Source organism: Typopeltis vanoorti, chromosome 24 (genome assembly GCF_054136105.1).
Source record: "Typopeltis vanoorti isolate ZY-2024b chromosome 24, IOZ_Tvanoo_1.0, whole genome shotgun sequence".
In the NCBI taxonomy this organism is placed as follows: domain Eukaryota; kingdom Metazoa; phylum Arthropoda; class Arachnida; order Uropygi; family Thelyphonidae; genus Typopeltis; species Typopeltis vanoorti.
In genome coordinates this window covers 86,624,552-86,641,107 of record NC_143572.1, presented here as the reverse complement: position 1 = coordinate 86,641,107, position 16,556 = coordinate 86,624,552, and the positions used below count along the sequence as shown (strand labels likewise).

Here is a 16,556-nt window from a genome sequence, read left to right as displayed (position 1 = left end):
ACAAGATTTTGTAGTGCATTCATGAAGTACTCTCCTTATCATAGAATTGGCTTAAAAATTATCTGCTTATGCTCTCTTTCTTGTTTATACTTACAATTTTCTTTTTGGCTTCAGACCTCCTTTTTTCTGTTCTCAATTTGATTAACCTCATGCTGTTTCAGTAGCCTTTCAATCTCACACTTCATCCTGTGAAGGACTACATGCAAGCAAGCTATTGCTTTCCTTTCTTTTAGGCTTGCACGGTGATCCGAATGCATTTTTGGAAATTATGGAGACAACTACCGTGTTTGAATAAAAACTTTAGTTTAATATTACTAAAATTTTACAATTCGACCTTTATGTCAAGGTCATCTTCTGGGGCATACAAATATACACAAGAAACAAGCTATAATACAGTCATACTGGTTCGTTAAAGACACTGACTAACCGCTACCACAATTGTTGGCCTAAAAAAAAAATTATACATCAACGCTAGAGTCATATTATTTGTGTTGTCTATTATATACATATATTAACATCATTCCAGCCAGTTGGAGTGGAATGGTTTCTAATACTAGCGGATTGGCTAGAGTCCTGACTTATGTTGAATCTTTCATATTAGGTTGGCTGAATGTGTGCCATCCAGATCCTTGGAATTTTCATACCTTCTTGGCCACCAGACACAGTTGAAAAACTCAAACCCCACTACGCCCCCCCCCCCCAGAATATATGGGGTTCCGAAAATACACAAACAAAATGTGCCCCTTCGACCAATAGTGGAAGGAATAGACAGTCCCAATTACCACCTAGCCAAGAAATTAGCAGCAACACTCAAGGAATTGGTAGGTCATTCCCTCTCCTACATAAAAAACACACAACTCTTTATAAACATAATCAAAAACATAACACTCGACAAAGACAACTTATTAGTCAGTTTTGACGTTTCTGCCCTTTTCACTAATGTCCCCATCAATGACACAATTCTCCTACTACAGAACAAATTTCCGCCCGACATTACGGCCCTCTTTGCCCACGTACTAAAGTCCGGTTACTTCGTGTGGCAAAACAAATTCTACCTACAAAAGGAAGGTACAGCCATGGGCTCACCATTATCCCCCCCAATTCAACTGATAATCTGGCTCAGATACTTTGACAACGTGTTCGCGATCTGGCCGCACGGGCGACAAATGCTAAACACATTCCTCAGCCACCTAAACAAACAACACGAACGCATACAATTTACCATCGAAATCGAAAACCAAAATTCGCTCCCGTTCCTAGACACACTAGTTACACGTCTTCCTTCAGGCAGTCTATCCTTCACGGTCTACCGAAAACCGACACACACGGGCCAATACATACATGCGAATTAATACCACCACCCAGCACAAAATATGGAGTCATAAACACCCTTAAAAACAGAGCCACAACTATTTGTTTTAACCAGCAAGCCATGAAACAAGAACTAAAAATCATTAGTGACACATTCATAAACAATGGCTATAACAAAAATACTGTCAATAAAATACTCTATAAAACCACAACAAAAACGAATCTAGATTACAGTAAAACCATAGCCATCCCATACATTAAATGGTTATCAGAAAAAATCAACAGAATCCTACAACATTATAACCTCAATGCCACCTTTAAACCACCCACTAAACTTAAAACCATATTCAGCTCCTCTAAGGATCCTCTCCTCCCATTAGCACATCCTGGAGTCTATTGCATCCGCTGCACCTGTAACTTACCGTACATTGGTGAAACAGGACAGACAATCCCTATATGCAAGAAAGAAAACATTAGACACATTAAATATAACCATTATGGTGAAGCAGGCCTCTCAGATCATGCACTTAACACCTTACACCAAATCAACTGGAAAAGCACCTGCTCCTTACACCGCACAAAAACATGGTACGAAAGAAAATTTAAAGAATCCTGCGAAATCCTGATAAACCACCCAAATATCAACAATAAAGATGGTATGAAAATTCCAAGGATCTGGATGGCACACATTCAGCCAACCTAATATGAAAGATTCAACATAAGTCAGGACTCTAGCCAATCCGCTAGTATTAGAAACCATTCCACTCCAACTGGCTGGAATGATGTTAATATATGTATATAATAGACAACACAAATAATAGGACCCTAGCATTGATGTATAATTTTTTTTTTTCTTCCCACCAGAGGTCAGGCCAACAATTGTGGTAGCGGTTAGTCAGTGTCTTTAATGAACCAGTATGACTGTAGTATAGCCTGTTTCTTGTGTATATTTGTACGCTCCAGAAGATGACCTTGACATAAAGGTCGAAACGTCGAATTGTAAAATTTTAGTAATATTAAACTAAAGTTTTTATTCAAACACGGTAGTTGTCTCCATAATTTCCAAAAATGCAAGCTATTTCTTTATTCATGTCTTCAACATTCTCTGAACTTCTGCTACAGCAACCTTCACATTTCTGTCATCATTGTTTAATCCTGGAACTCCATTCACTACAATATTTTCAGTTTCATAGCTTCCTGACTGCATTCCTGTTGAGTTTTCTACTGCCATGCTGACACTGCTTGTTGCATTTAGCAATCTTTCAAAGTAATTACTTCAGACATCAAGAATATCTTTATCTTCAGTTTTCATGTCACCTTTATCATCTCTGATTCCTTTTACAGTATTCCTGCCTCTGCATTTCTAAACTTTTTTCAATAGCTTCAAAAATATTTTATCACTCTCCTGGTATTTATTTTTTATGTTCTTACCAAAGTCTTCCCATGGCTTTTGTTCAGCTTATTTTACACATGGCTTCACTTTCATACATTTTTCTGTATTCTCTAAGAGCACAAGCTAACTTACTTGCCAGGAACTTTCAATATGCTTTCTTCTTTTTGTTGACTGCCTCAACTTCCTGAGTCCACCACGGAGTTCTATTTTTCTATCCTTACAGACAGGTTCACTATATGCTCAATCAATCAATGTTTTCTTCAGGGTTTGCTACTGAATCTTCAAGGTTTGGTTTCTGTTTTCAATGTCTTATTTTTCTTGAATAAGGGATGTATATTTTGAGGCCACAGTTCACTTCCAATAGCTGCTCAACTTTGATTTGTTTCAAAACCTGGTACGAATGCATATTTAAGGAAGCCTGTGAAATTATTATGAACCAACCAAACATCATCAAAAATGATAGCCTAGAAGTCTCAGGGATTTGAATGGCTCACCTATGACTGGTATAAAGAAGAATTTCCCACACAGTGAAGACCAAAAGAAGAGAAATTAAATTAGATAACAACATGGCAAATGTCAGACAGAAAGTGGAAATTTAAATCAACAGGACCATAAGAAAAAATAAATAACTGCTGAAGTAGTTTAATTAAGATTATTATGTTTATTTCATTATTTATTTTAATTTACTTATGTTCACTAGAGGTTGAATACCAGAAGTGAAACAACGTTCAATGTTTGACCAAGAACTTATTCTCGGTTCACTGTAGCATGACGCAATGCAGCTTGTGATTTGTTGTGTGTGTGCACGTGCGCACACACACACTCAATACTAAATGGTGATCACTTCCAATTTCATCTCTGTATACTTTTGAAATTGGAAGTGATCACCAATGGATAAACATTACTGTAAACATAGTCAATGAGACTTTTCTTATTCCTTGCATCTTCTCTCCGAATTTGTGTGCATTTTTATGTTAGAACACAGTGTTAGCAACAACTAGTCCACGTCCTGAACAAAAATGTAGCAGGTGCTCACCATCATTCTTAGCTTTGTTCTTTTCTCCAAATTTTCCCTAAATATTTCTGTGTGTCTGGTAATCATTTCCTAATCTGCTGTTTAGATCTCCAACAAGACCATTTTTTTTTATTGTGTCAGCAGCTTCTCTAATGCCTCAAAAAATTTATCTGTTTCTTCCTTCCAACTTTTGTTGGCCCATAGGCATGAATAAGTCTCACTGTCCAGTTCTCCATCAGATATTCAACCACATTATTCACTGTCTGCCATTCGAGAAGATTATTCTTGTATTTAGTTTTGAATACTACAGCTACTCCTTTTCCCTGATTGTATTGCCTGAATATAATACTCTGCATTTGTTGCTTAGAAAAACCTCACCTGCTTTTGTCTTCTTTCAGTTACACCTATTATGTTGATCTTGTACTTATCCAATTCTTCTGCTAGTTCCATTGCTTTTTTAATTGTTGCTTCTTATGTTGAAAGAATGTCAAGAAAGTCAACATCACAAATTCAAGTCCAATCTTGAACTTGTGATGTTGACTTTGGATGTGTTCCAAGGTTTGTTCCAGTAGCTGACTGTGCACTGTTTGTCCTGGTTCTGTGAAGAAAACAACAAGGGCTTTCTTTAACCAGAATTTCATACCCAAGCTGGTATGAAATTCTGTCATGTCTGTACCATAATTTCTGCATTGTGGTTTAGGCCAATAATAATACAATTTGGTCAACTAAATCTCAAATTACTATGAAACTGGTTCATAGTAATTCAAAACAAAGCTGCATTTCATGTTTTGCATGAAAAGAAGTTTTTTTTTTTTTCCCCAAAAATCCTCATGCTGTTATAATTTCAGTTTTTGGTAAAATGAATAGAATTAGTAATAATAATGTGTTTTTTCTTTTTTCTCTATAATAATGACTGTATTTTATTAAAAAAATAATTGAAAATGATCATAATAATTCCTTCAGGACTTGATGAAATTTACCAAAACTTGATATTTGTAATTAATTTAACCATTTTTGTATGAATCACATCTCCAAAAGTTTGTCATATCTATAGTACAGTTCAGTATCAAGTGTAGATGTTGAAAATTTTTCCACTTGGTTATACTATAAATTAAACCAAAAAATCAGAAATTTGTGTATTTACCATTAATAACCACCTCAGAAAGTGGAGACCAAAGATTAAACTAAACAGTCGACTAATTACATTTAATGAAAATCCTAAATACCTTGGAGTTACTCTGGATCCATCACTAAGCTTCAATAAACATATAGATAATATTGCAGTCAGAGAAAAAGACTAAATATTGTGAAAAGTATCTCAGGTAAAGAGTAGGGAGCCGATGCTAAAACCTTAAAAGTCACATACACCTCTATTATACAACCCATAATGGAATATGCTTCACCTATCTGGATGCAAACATCACAAACCAGTTTAGACAAGCTTATAAAAATTCAGAAAAATGCAGCTAGAATCATATGCGGACTAAGGAACACAACTCCTGGAAAAATAGCAGAATTCGAATCCAACCTTGTTCATTTAAAAATTAGGTGGTAAGAAAATCTTACTAAATTTGTAGAAAAAAGAACCATCCTTGCGCATCATAGAACAAGTGAACTTTTTAAAAATTGGCAACCAACAAACAGAATAAAAAAAAAAAAATCAACAATGCATGAAATCATGGAAAATAAAATAGCCAACTACCCAGCATTTTCTCCAAATTAAGACAGGAAAAATATAGTTATCAACTTTGAAATAGGGAAAACATGAGGAAAAAAGCCTAGAAAACCCTGAAATCTTGAGATCATTAGCTCTTTCAAAAATAATGGAATATGGACGTGACTCAATAAAGATCTACACAGATGGCTCCAAAAATCCAAATGGCAATTCTGGGAGTGGATTACTCATCTATGGCTCTCAAAATATAGAACTAAAAACAACTAACAGTATTGGATGCAACTCATACCATGCAGAATTAATGGCCATTAACACAGCACTGCAACATTTGGATAAACAAAACCCAAAGGAGTTTATATTTTTCTCAGATTCCTTAGCAACCCTTCAAGATGTTAAGAACTGCTACACTAGCCATCAAGAAATACTTAGAGACATAGCAGAAAACATAAACAAACTACATAAGGATTCCAAAATAATTTTCCAATGGATCCCATCCCATGTGGGATTAAAGGGAAATGAAACTGCAGATGAAGTAGCAAAAATGGCTGCAACATCCACAGATTTCAATCTTTTTTTAAAACCACTCAAAAAGAAAACATAAAAAGAACGATTCTCCAGGACATGAATCACCACTGGTATTCAGCAGAAGAACCAGTAGCTAGCATCAACTCCAAGTTGAATTGTTGTGCACTACCATGATCTCTCGTCTTAAGGCTGGCCACACAAGACCAAACAAGTTTAACAGTGGCATAAAAGTCTTCCCTATCTGCAAAATCTGTAACATCGGGGAAGCATCGCCAATGCATTTACTTAATTGTATGAATATTTCCAAATGTGAACTTCATAACAACCCAGAAAAGGTGCTGTATAAAACACATGACTTTGACCTCTATGATCTGGTGTAATAATACCATGGGATAATAAAAAAAAAATTAATCAATTAAAGATGCCAAAAAATTATATCCTTGGTTTAATCCTTTATCTAAGTAAGCAAACAACGTTTGCGGGTGAAGTAATCTTACAACTGGGCAACTCGTATATAGAGACTAATGACGATGATTTATAATAATGACGTTAATGAAAAACTTTCAACATCTATCTCTAATCCAGAGTATTTTAGTAATAAAGTGTGACACTTTTTAGCTACTTCTATATGTAAATATGACTTCTGCATTACTTCAAGCTTGGTATCACTTCTGGGTCTGGCTCCTACTGATGAGACTTCAATAAAGGTCAAAATTGGTCTGGGTAGTGACCCTTCTCATAATGAATAGCATTATACATGTCAGCGAGGATATATACTTTGCATTTATGTAATACTAAGACGTGATTGAAGTCCAGTTGTGAAGTTACTTCATGCACAAACTTTGTTTGCTTACACTTGGGTAAAGGATTAAATCAAGAATATAATTTCTTGGCATCTTTCATTTATCATGTGTAGACCAGTGCTTAGATACTCCAGTTCTTCTGCTCTAGAAAGATTTCACATTTGGATTGGATAATTTCAATGGCAAAAACGATTAGAAAGAAAATGTCTACAGTACAAATGCCTAAAACAGCTCTAGGCTCAAGTGTTGTCAAGATAATTGATGTCACCAAACAAAACTCCAATTATTAAATGCACTTTTTATGAACATCATTTCTGATCATATACTAATAAGAAAGTTGTAGGGTTTCAGTATTTTATGTAGCGCAAGAAATTATCTGCATTTTTAGGGATAGCTATGTACCATCTATCTTTAAATATTCATTAGCTATAAAATTATTTAACAAATAAATTTAGAAAATCTGTGCAAAAATTTTTTTATGGTATTCCTCTATGAAACTACTTGAAATATGTCCACTACATGCTATATGATGAAAATAATGCTTTCCTCGATTTCATCCTACCCATGGACAACATAATGCATGTTATTTTTTTTCCTTTTCTTTTTCCAAGCATCAAAGAACAACAACAAAAAAAAAAAAATAAAGACAATGTCAAGTACTTTCAAGTACTTCATGTTCAGATCACATTTTACTTGTATTATGGCATAGAATCATAATATGCAATTATTATTCTTCCATCATGTTTTTTTTTTTTTCGTAAATAAGTTTCATTATCTTCATTATATAAAAGTTCATAATTTTAATCCTTTTGGTTTTTATACAATCACTCAAATTTAATCAGCAATTGAGGTAGTAAATAACAACAACAACAAAAATTATAAATGATACATACCTGTATTTCATACAGATGAGCAATATGAAAGCGAACTGAAAAAAAAAAAAAAAAAAAAGAAAAGAAAGATTTAGAGAGAGACAAAGACCATTAGTATTCATATACTTTGCACTTTAAATAAGTACAATATTATCACAATAAGCCTTTTTATTTACTATATGTCCTAGATAACAGATGGTGAATTTTTTCAGTCATGATAACATTATTATTATTATTAATACATGACACCTCCACGAGTCCAAGGACTCATCTTGGGAGGGCACACTACTATACTTCACTAAATACATCACATCCTCTCCACTACTACTTAATTCTCCAACTATGACACTACTACTACCACCAACGGCATCTATTGCCGATCATCACCAACAACAGTATTTTTTGTCTGTTAATTGTGTGTGTTCTGAAGGCTGATTTGTCTGTACGCAGGATGAAAAACCTGAGTTTCCAGGAGAAAAACACTGCTATTACCATATGAGATTGGCTAACCCTAACCCACCTGTAGATGTAACTGAAAAAGCCTATATAAGGATTCCCTTCATCATGACAAGAATCGAACCCAGGTCTTTTCCAATTGAATGGCGCAATCTTCCGCTGTTCTTCCAACTGCATTACGGCAGCTATAATGCTATGTTCGACTGAAAACAATTAGGGCCATGAGTGCAGTGTGTTATGTCTGGTTATTACATTCATAGCTCTAATGGTTCTACCTCATGCGGAGATAACACTGGTTTGCCTGTTTCGAAAAAGTACTATCTCTGCATGAGGTAGACTAATGCACCTTCAGTTGAAAAGCCTTTATAAAGATTCTTTACATTCTAGAAAGAAGTTGAACCTATCCTTTTCCAAACAAAGAGTGTCAAAAAATCCGTAAAATATCTACCTGGTCTAGCCATAAATAGTTACAATTTGAATAGTGAATAACCTTTAATCCATCAGTAAATCATTTACAACTTTCAGCACATACAAACCACATGTCTAACGTGCATATAATAGCATTTAATGTTTGTTTGAAATGTCCTCCTTTTGCCTTCACATACATCCAAATTCTGTGAGGCCACATATCAATTGCGGCACACACAAAATCCAACTGAAATACTGCTATTACTCACTCCAAACCTACCTTCAGGTTAGTGATGCTGGGATGTCGTTTCTTGCGGGCTACTCTCTCAAGTTATGACTATAATTTGACTTATTCAGATTGGGACTTCCAGACGGCCAATCAGATGGTGATATGTGGTCAGGCATATTTGCCTCCAACCACTGTCGTGTGGTCTTTGCCTTGCGTGCAGGGGCCGAGTACTGTTGCAAGGTCACACTGCCTACTATTAAATGAGGTGTTGTTCAGAGATGGTATCACAGGTTTCAGTACGGTGTCTTGATACACTTTGATAGAGGTTTTGATTCCTTTCTCACTGAAGTGCAACATGGATCCTCCCCCCCCCCCCCCCACAACCACCACCAATACATCACCCTCACCAAACCATCAGTGATGCTAGGCGATGAACTCTCTGAATCTTGGGTGCTATGGCACATACTGAGCAATCATCTGGGGCATATACCTGATCATTTTGGTGGTTAAATGAGTCTTCAATGGAAGTTGAAAATCTTCTCATCTGTGAAGATGATATCTGTCTGCTGTTCGTATGCTGCTGGAGAAGTGCTTTTGATTTTATCATGGCAAAATACTAAAAATGCCACCATTTTTTATACTGCTCAAAACTAGGTTGTGGTGATTACTTCCTCTGATTCACATATACTCTTGTATCCTGGACCATTCTATTTTCTTGTTAGTTCTTCTTTCTCCGTTTGGATTTATGCATATTTTTATGTAGAAATATGTTGTTAGTAATGATCAGTCCATGTAATGAACAGAAATCAAGTGACTACTTATCAATACTATTAGCTTTAATAATAGTAACGATTAGTGATAATTACTAGTTGTGTGATTTATTATCACTAATAATTAAGTGTTTACCAATTATAAGTAATAAAATCTTTAGTTACATCGCATTCATAGCTTCCTCTAACTCCATCTATTCACTGAACATTATCAGATGCCATATGGTCATGGGTATGTCAACCAGTCCTCACCAGATGGCTCCCTGTTGTATACTTTTCGGGAGGCTTTAACTCTATGAAGATCAGTCACTCCAGATGCACCATCCATCTCATTGATGGTCTACCCCTTCCTCTTTTTCCAGGAACTTTACCTTCAATTACTGTTTTGAGAATTCCTCCTTCCATCCTTTCAATGTGTTGAAAGTATTTCAACTTCCTTCTGTCAATATCCTTATGGAGCCTTAACATTCTACTGATCCTTTTTCAGCACCCATCAGTATATGATATCCTCAACAGCCTTCTGTAACACCACATCAGTCACTCAAGACACACCATGCATCCATCTCACCGACAGTCTGCTCCTTCCATCTTTTCAATGTGTCCAAAGCATTTCAAATTTCTTCTGTCAATATCCTTAAGGAGCCTTAAAGTTCTAATGATCCTTTCTAGCACCCATCCATTTGTCGGCCTCAACAGCCTTCCTTAACACATCTCAAAATCAGCTATCCTTTTCCTATCAGACTTCTTTAGGCTCCAACTATCACATTCATAAGTCGCTGTTGAAAAAACAGATGCATCCAAAACCCTCAACTTTGTTCCCATGGAGATAGATCCAACCTTCCAGATTTTAGACAAGCCTCTACTATTGTTTTAGCCATTCCTAATCTTCTTCTGACGTCTTCTGAACAGAAATTGTTCACATTAATAATAGATCCCAGGTATTCAAACTTGCTGACTTCATCATCCTTTTTCCATTAAGGTACACTTGTTTCTCAGGAGCTTCCCTGTCTGTATTTCCTTTGAGAACCATAATCTATGTCTTGCTAGGATTGAGCTGAAGTCCTCTGTTCTTACTGATATCATTAACTTTGTCACTGATTTGGCCTAGTTCTTCCTTGTCATTACAAATAAGCATTGTATCATCATCATCATCATCATTTATCTCAGATTACTGATCAGTCAATCCTAATTCCTGCCTTGAACTCATCCATTGCTACACGCATGATGTCCTCAGCATGGATACTAAACAAGTGAGGAGAAAGTAGACATCATTGCCTAATTCCCTTTCCAACCTGAAGCCAATCAGTTAATCTAACACCTGTTCTTATTGTAGGTTCTGTGACTTCCTGTGTGTGTGTGTGTGAGGTTGATAATTTATCTAACCTGTAAGCAAGCAATTAATATTGAAGAATGTAAATGAAGGCAGTTTGATTCAAACTAGTTATACTATCTCTACTGTTAATCATTATCTGTATGGAACCACAATATGAAGCCGGATCAAATTCGAGATCAAAATTGCATATATTCAACTCAGCTCTTTACTTTATTGCAGTTGATGTTATACTCCTAAAAAATCTACTGTCCCAGTGTCATAAGTAAACTAAATAACTGCTGTAACAAATCTGGTGTGAAAATCAGTAGCCAAATAGAACAAAGCTATAAAAATAGGCAGGAACATGAAAAACACCTGCATTATCAATTGTGAACATATGTAATAACATATTCAGCTCTTTAGGCATAAATTTTAGTAAATGAATGGCAGTATGTGGAATAAAAAAATAAATCTGCCACAGCACCAATCCAGAAGAATAAAGACAGTGCAGAAACTAATTTTTTACTTGTAAAGTTGGATTTGAAATAAAACATTTTACATTAGTTTTATTTTTTCACCATTTAACTGAATTATATTTAAAAATAAAATATTAGATATGAAAGTAGCATTGTCGGCATTCAAAAATGTGGTAGGAAAGCAAATCTGTGTTGATAATCACAGGTATTCGATGCCAGGATGGTAGGAAAATAAACCCAGAGGAAAACCAAGAGCTAGGTGGAATAATGAATTTAGTAGTGTCCTAGAAGACTGAAGTGCAAGATCTGGATGGAAGGTTGTAATAACATAAAACAATTATGTGGTATTATCATAGTTTTATATAACATTTGATGACATTTATCAGATATAATGGTAATTTCTGAAGATAGCTAGATGAAGAATTTAGTAACTCTTTTCCATTAATTTTGTAGAGTATGGTAAAAAAAAAAAAAAACGAATACAGAGAAACGCTGTAATTTACTGAAAGCAGTGTCAAAGTTCAGTACTGGTTTTGCACCATATCGTATTTTATGCAAAGCTGTGTTTTTGTTAAAGTTGTTTTATCCTGTATCATAGCATTCATTTTCTGAATGCTATGTAATCTTCAATCATGGTGATTTGCAACCTGGAATTACACACTTTAAATTACATAAACTGCTACACACACCATTCAGCAACCATGCAGCCATTGTATATATCTCTCTCCATGTGAAACACCTTCAAGATAAAATAATACATTCTATATAATACAGTCAGTCTTCAACTTCCAAGGGATTCCGTTTCAATGATTCTGCCGTGAGTCAAAAAGATCATTAAATCGGATGACTATATGAATTACAAAGATATGTTAACAATTAATGGACTTGAATTCCAAAATATGTAAGTCTATTTTCTTATACTTTTAAACTAATTTTACTCTTTTTTTTTTAATAGTGAAATGAAATGATAGTGTACAAATTATAATAAAAATTACTGTATTTTAATGAATAATGAAACATGAGTACACAGTGCTTTTGCGTGCTTATGGTAATATAATCAGCTAGAAACACATACAGCAAGAGTAATTCTTCAAATCTGCTGCTTTATTAAATGGACATTTCATTTGAGGAGAGAAGGAAGGCTAGGTAATCAAAAACAAATTCTTCAAATTCAAGAACTGTGACAAAGTGTTATGAGGATGGTTCACTAGATGCATAATATGTTCAAGGTCTAGGCTCATCTTCAGAAGATGAGAAGACATTTATATTGGGCTAATGTCAAATTAGCCCAATATAAAAATTTATACATTACATCCAATTTAGTTTGTAAAGCTTGCCGTTTCTTTTCTGTATAAACTTTTCTACAAGCTGAATTTTTGCCAAGTTTTTGGTTGTAGTTTTAATTCACTATTTTGGTTAAGTGCTGCATGTTTTAACTGTCTCTACGATGTTTATTAATAGTATTGTGCAATTTTAATAGTGTAAACAAGATGACATGACATTTTTCACGTTTTATTCATTTTGTGTAGCTATAAAATGGATACATCTCCAAGAAAGCATATAAAAATATGTGCTCTTTCTCAGCATGCATCCATGACTCAAAAGAAAAATTGACAGTGAGTGTGGTGTTGCTTTGGGTACTGTTAATGTGATTTTAAAGAGGTTTAAAGAGAAAGGTACCTTTTCTCCTGACAATAAAGGAAAATGCGGCAAAAAAGAAAACTACACTTACTCAAGATCGTTTACTAGTTAAGAAAAGAAAAACAAATTCATGATTGTCTGCTTGAGACTTGGCAGCTAGTGGGATTAATGTTTCTGATATAACAATCCATTAAAGATTGTTGGAAACTGGAAGGACTGCCCACAGATCAAAAAATAAACAATTGTTTATGAAGGCTATGCAGAAAAAGAGGCTCCAGTGGGAAAAAGCATACAAAGATTAGACTGTTGAGAAGTGAAAGAAGGTAATTTTCTCAGATGAGAGTTCTTTGTCCAAGGAGAGCGAGTATCCCATGTTTGCAAATCAGCTGCTCAGAAGACTTCTCCCGTCCACTTCAACAAGCTCCTAAATATCCAACAAAAAGATGTTCTGGGGTTGTTTTACACATGACAGTTCAGGATCACTTGTGCCTGTTGATGGTATGATTAAAAAGTGACCAATACATAAAAATATTGGAGAAAAGAGGTCTCACAGATCCAGAAAGACAAAGAACTCATCTTCCAGTAGGATCTCACTCCATGCTACACTTCAAAAAAAGTGAAAAAGAGTTCCTTAAAAATCACAATATCCAGTTGCTTCAGTGATCAGATAACTCTCCTGACATTAACCCAATAAAAAATTTGTGGCCATAGTGAAAGAGACTTGGAAAATTAAATTGTGATACAAAGGATAACTTAATACAATCCATTATAAAAGTATGGTTTCAAGATGCAGAAATAAGAAAAATGTGTTCTACGTTGGTAGAGTTCATGCCTAAGCGAATTAATGAACTTATTAGGAACAGAGGAACACACATGAATTATCAGGTAAAGTTGAAGTTAATTTTTGTACTTATTTTCTTACGAAATTAAAATTTTTCTTTAAAATGCAAGCGTTCGGATTAATTTGTTTGCTACTGTAACTGGAGTTTGCATCATTCTGTCTACTTTGCTAAAATTCTCCATGTTGGAGTCCATTACTTAAAAAACTAAACTGAAGAATATGCCTCTGCCAATTTTTACACTGCAAATTTCTTGGAGGGTCAACTTCTTTTGCAACTTTCTGTGCTTCATTTGGCAGTTTTTATTCCAAAGAGCTTTCACCATCACTTTCACTCTATATCTTCATTGTCAACCTCCAACTCATTAGCTAACAGCACTATCTTGTTACCAATCTCTTGTAAAGGCTTTGTCAAATCCTGTCAATGTATCATGAACATACATTTTCAGCAGCTTCATCCAAACACCATTCACACATATCTGAGTGATTATCTGCATTCTTTGTGCACAATGTAAGATTTTATATTCCTTCCAAAAGTCTCTGATGGTTTTCTCAATCTCAGAAGCAGCAACAGTCTTGAAATAATATGACTTGAAGACAGCAATAACACTTGGTCTATGGTTGCAGGAGCAAGGTGATATTTGGTGAATGTGTTAATGAAATGGTGCTGTAAGCATGAGTGGCCATAAGTGACTGACTGTATTCTAGTATATAAATGTACATTCTAGCTTGTACATGGATGTATCTAAGTCAACTTCAAGTGAATTACTGCTTTTACTCTGCTATACATACATGCAAGTGCACATAAGCACACCACACACACAAATGCATAGTTACAATTATGTTAGTAGTAGTAAATTGTGTTATACAAGTTATTTATTTCTGTTTTTACATCTACAAGTGAGAGACTTACTTTCAGCTCTGGAAAGTGTGCATGGGCTTGAATCTATCTGTGCAAGCTGAAAATGCTAAAAAAAAGAGAAAAATTTTATAATTATTCATATTGTTACAAAAAGCAATGAAAAAATAATGCTTATGAAAACGATTATCACTGAATATATATTATGACAGCATTCACTGAGATTTGAATCCTAGCAAATATCAACTTAAAAGGATTCATCATACAGTAGGATTATCCTCTTCAATGCATTTTAAAGGGCATCTGTGCCAGAGAAACCAAAATATGAACATACAGACACAAGACAATTTGTGTATCTAAACAAATATTTTCACCATCATCATCAAATTCCTGACATTTACCCTCAAAGGGTGTACAGGATATGATAGTACTTCATGAAAAATTTACATCATTACTAACTTCCTACCTACAATTTTCTGTCAAATCAATCTGTTACCTGTCAAAGCTACAACATTGTCAGATCTTATATTTATATATCTATCTTCTAAGGCAGTGCTTCCCAAACCCTCTTTCAAGGCCCCCTTTGGAAAAATTAAGATTTCACGGCCCCAATCAGAAAAAAAATTCTAATACAGATATATATTATTATAATATTTATTGTATTTATAATCAATACAAAAGATACACACCAAGCGTATTTCTTTCGCGTGCATCACCCCACCTGTTTACACTAGCAATGAAACATTCATTTAAAGTGCGAAAAACTTGGCAGTTTTAAATGAGCGCAAGATTTTTTGTTTGAAAGCTTTTTTTTGTTCTTCTTATCAATACCTTTTGAAATGAAACTCATAGCACCTCCATAGCGCAATTGGAAGAACGACGGTACATAGCGCCCTTCGATTGGAATAGGCCTAAGTTCGATTCTCGTCACGACGGGAGGAATCTTTATCTAGACGATTTCAATCGAAGGTGAGTTAGCCGATCTCATATGGAGGTAGCAGGGTTTTTTCTCCCGAAAACTCGGTTTTTCATCCCGTATACAGACGAATCGACCCTTAAGAACACACGCAATTTACAGACAAAAAATACTTTGTTGTGGTGGTGGAGATGGGCGGTAGATGGCGTTGATGGAGATGATTCGTAGTAGAGGTTTGGTGTAGTGGTTGAGACAGTCGTAGGTGTCCTCCCGTGATGAGTCTTCGGACTCCTTGGAGGTATCAGGAATAATAAGTTAAAATTGGTTTGAACACTGTCTTGTATACAGCTAATTTAGTGTTTTGACTAATTTCTCTCATATTCCATATAAATATTTTCACCTGAAACTTAAAAGATCATTTTCAGGTAAATGACAATTTAAAGAGATACAATAATAACAATAGATTTCACAAGTAGTGCATAAGCTGCATGCCAGAGTAGCATAGTACAGTTAATATTCTTTTATCATTACTAAAGGAAATAAAATGCAGATTGTAATCATAACAGCAGTACTTTTAATCCATCAATATCATTATTCATGGACTCTGCAGGTAGCTATTAATAAAGGTTGTGAAGAATAAAATAAGCAATAGCTGTGAAAATCTATAGTTCGGTCTTTTAAAGCTATGTAAACATTACTATTATTATAATGACAAGGAACAATCAATGCTTCAAAAACAGCTTTCAAAAGAGCTAAAAGCAAGAAACTTGGATTGTGCCCAAATGGCAGCCATCTCTTTTGGTCTCTTGCCAAGGCAATTGGCCATAGCTTTTGCCCAATACTACTCCTATCTCTATTGTACTAGATGACTATACTGCATTGTCATCCAAAAAAAAAAAAATCTCTCGGCTTCATACTTTTCCTCAAATGCATACATAATCAAATGCATAACCTTACACTTAACCACATTAAATTGGAAATCCTTATCCTATGCCCATGATTTTATCCTACTCAAATCATCTTGCAAAATGTTTGTCTTTATTAGCTACTGTCCTAC

General features: G+C 34.9%; 1 protein-coding gene across 2 annotated transcripts in view; it reads right to left on the bottom strand.

Annotated features, from left to right (window-relative positions):
* Positions 1–16,556, bottom strand: part of Utx (Utx histone demethylase) — an 802,237-nt gene that overhangs the window by 294,394 nt on the left and 491,287 nt on the right. For both annotated transcript variants that reach the window (XM_090413874.1, XM_090413875.1), the window contains 2 exons: positions 14,638–14,692; positions 7,616–7,650 (listed from right to left, as the gene is read on the bottom strand). In XM_090413874.1, coding sequence (XP_090270000.1) covers positions 7,616–7,650; positions 14,638–14,692 — 90 coding nt within the window. The remainder of the gene's footprint in view (positions 1–7,615; positions 7,651–14,637; positions 14,693–16,556) is intronic.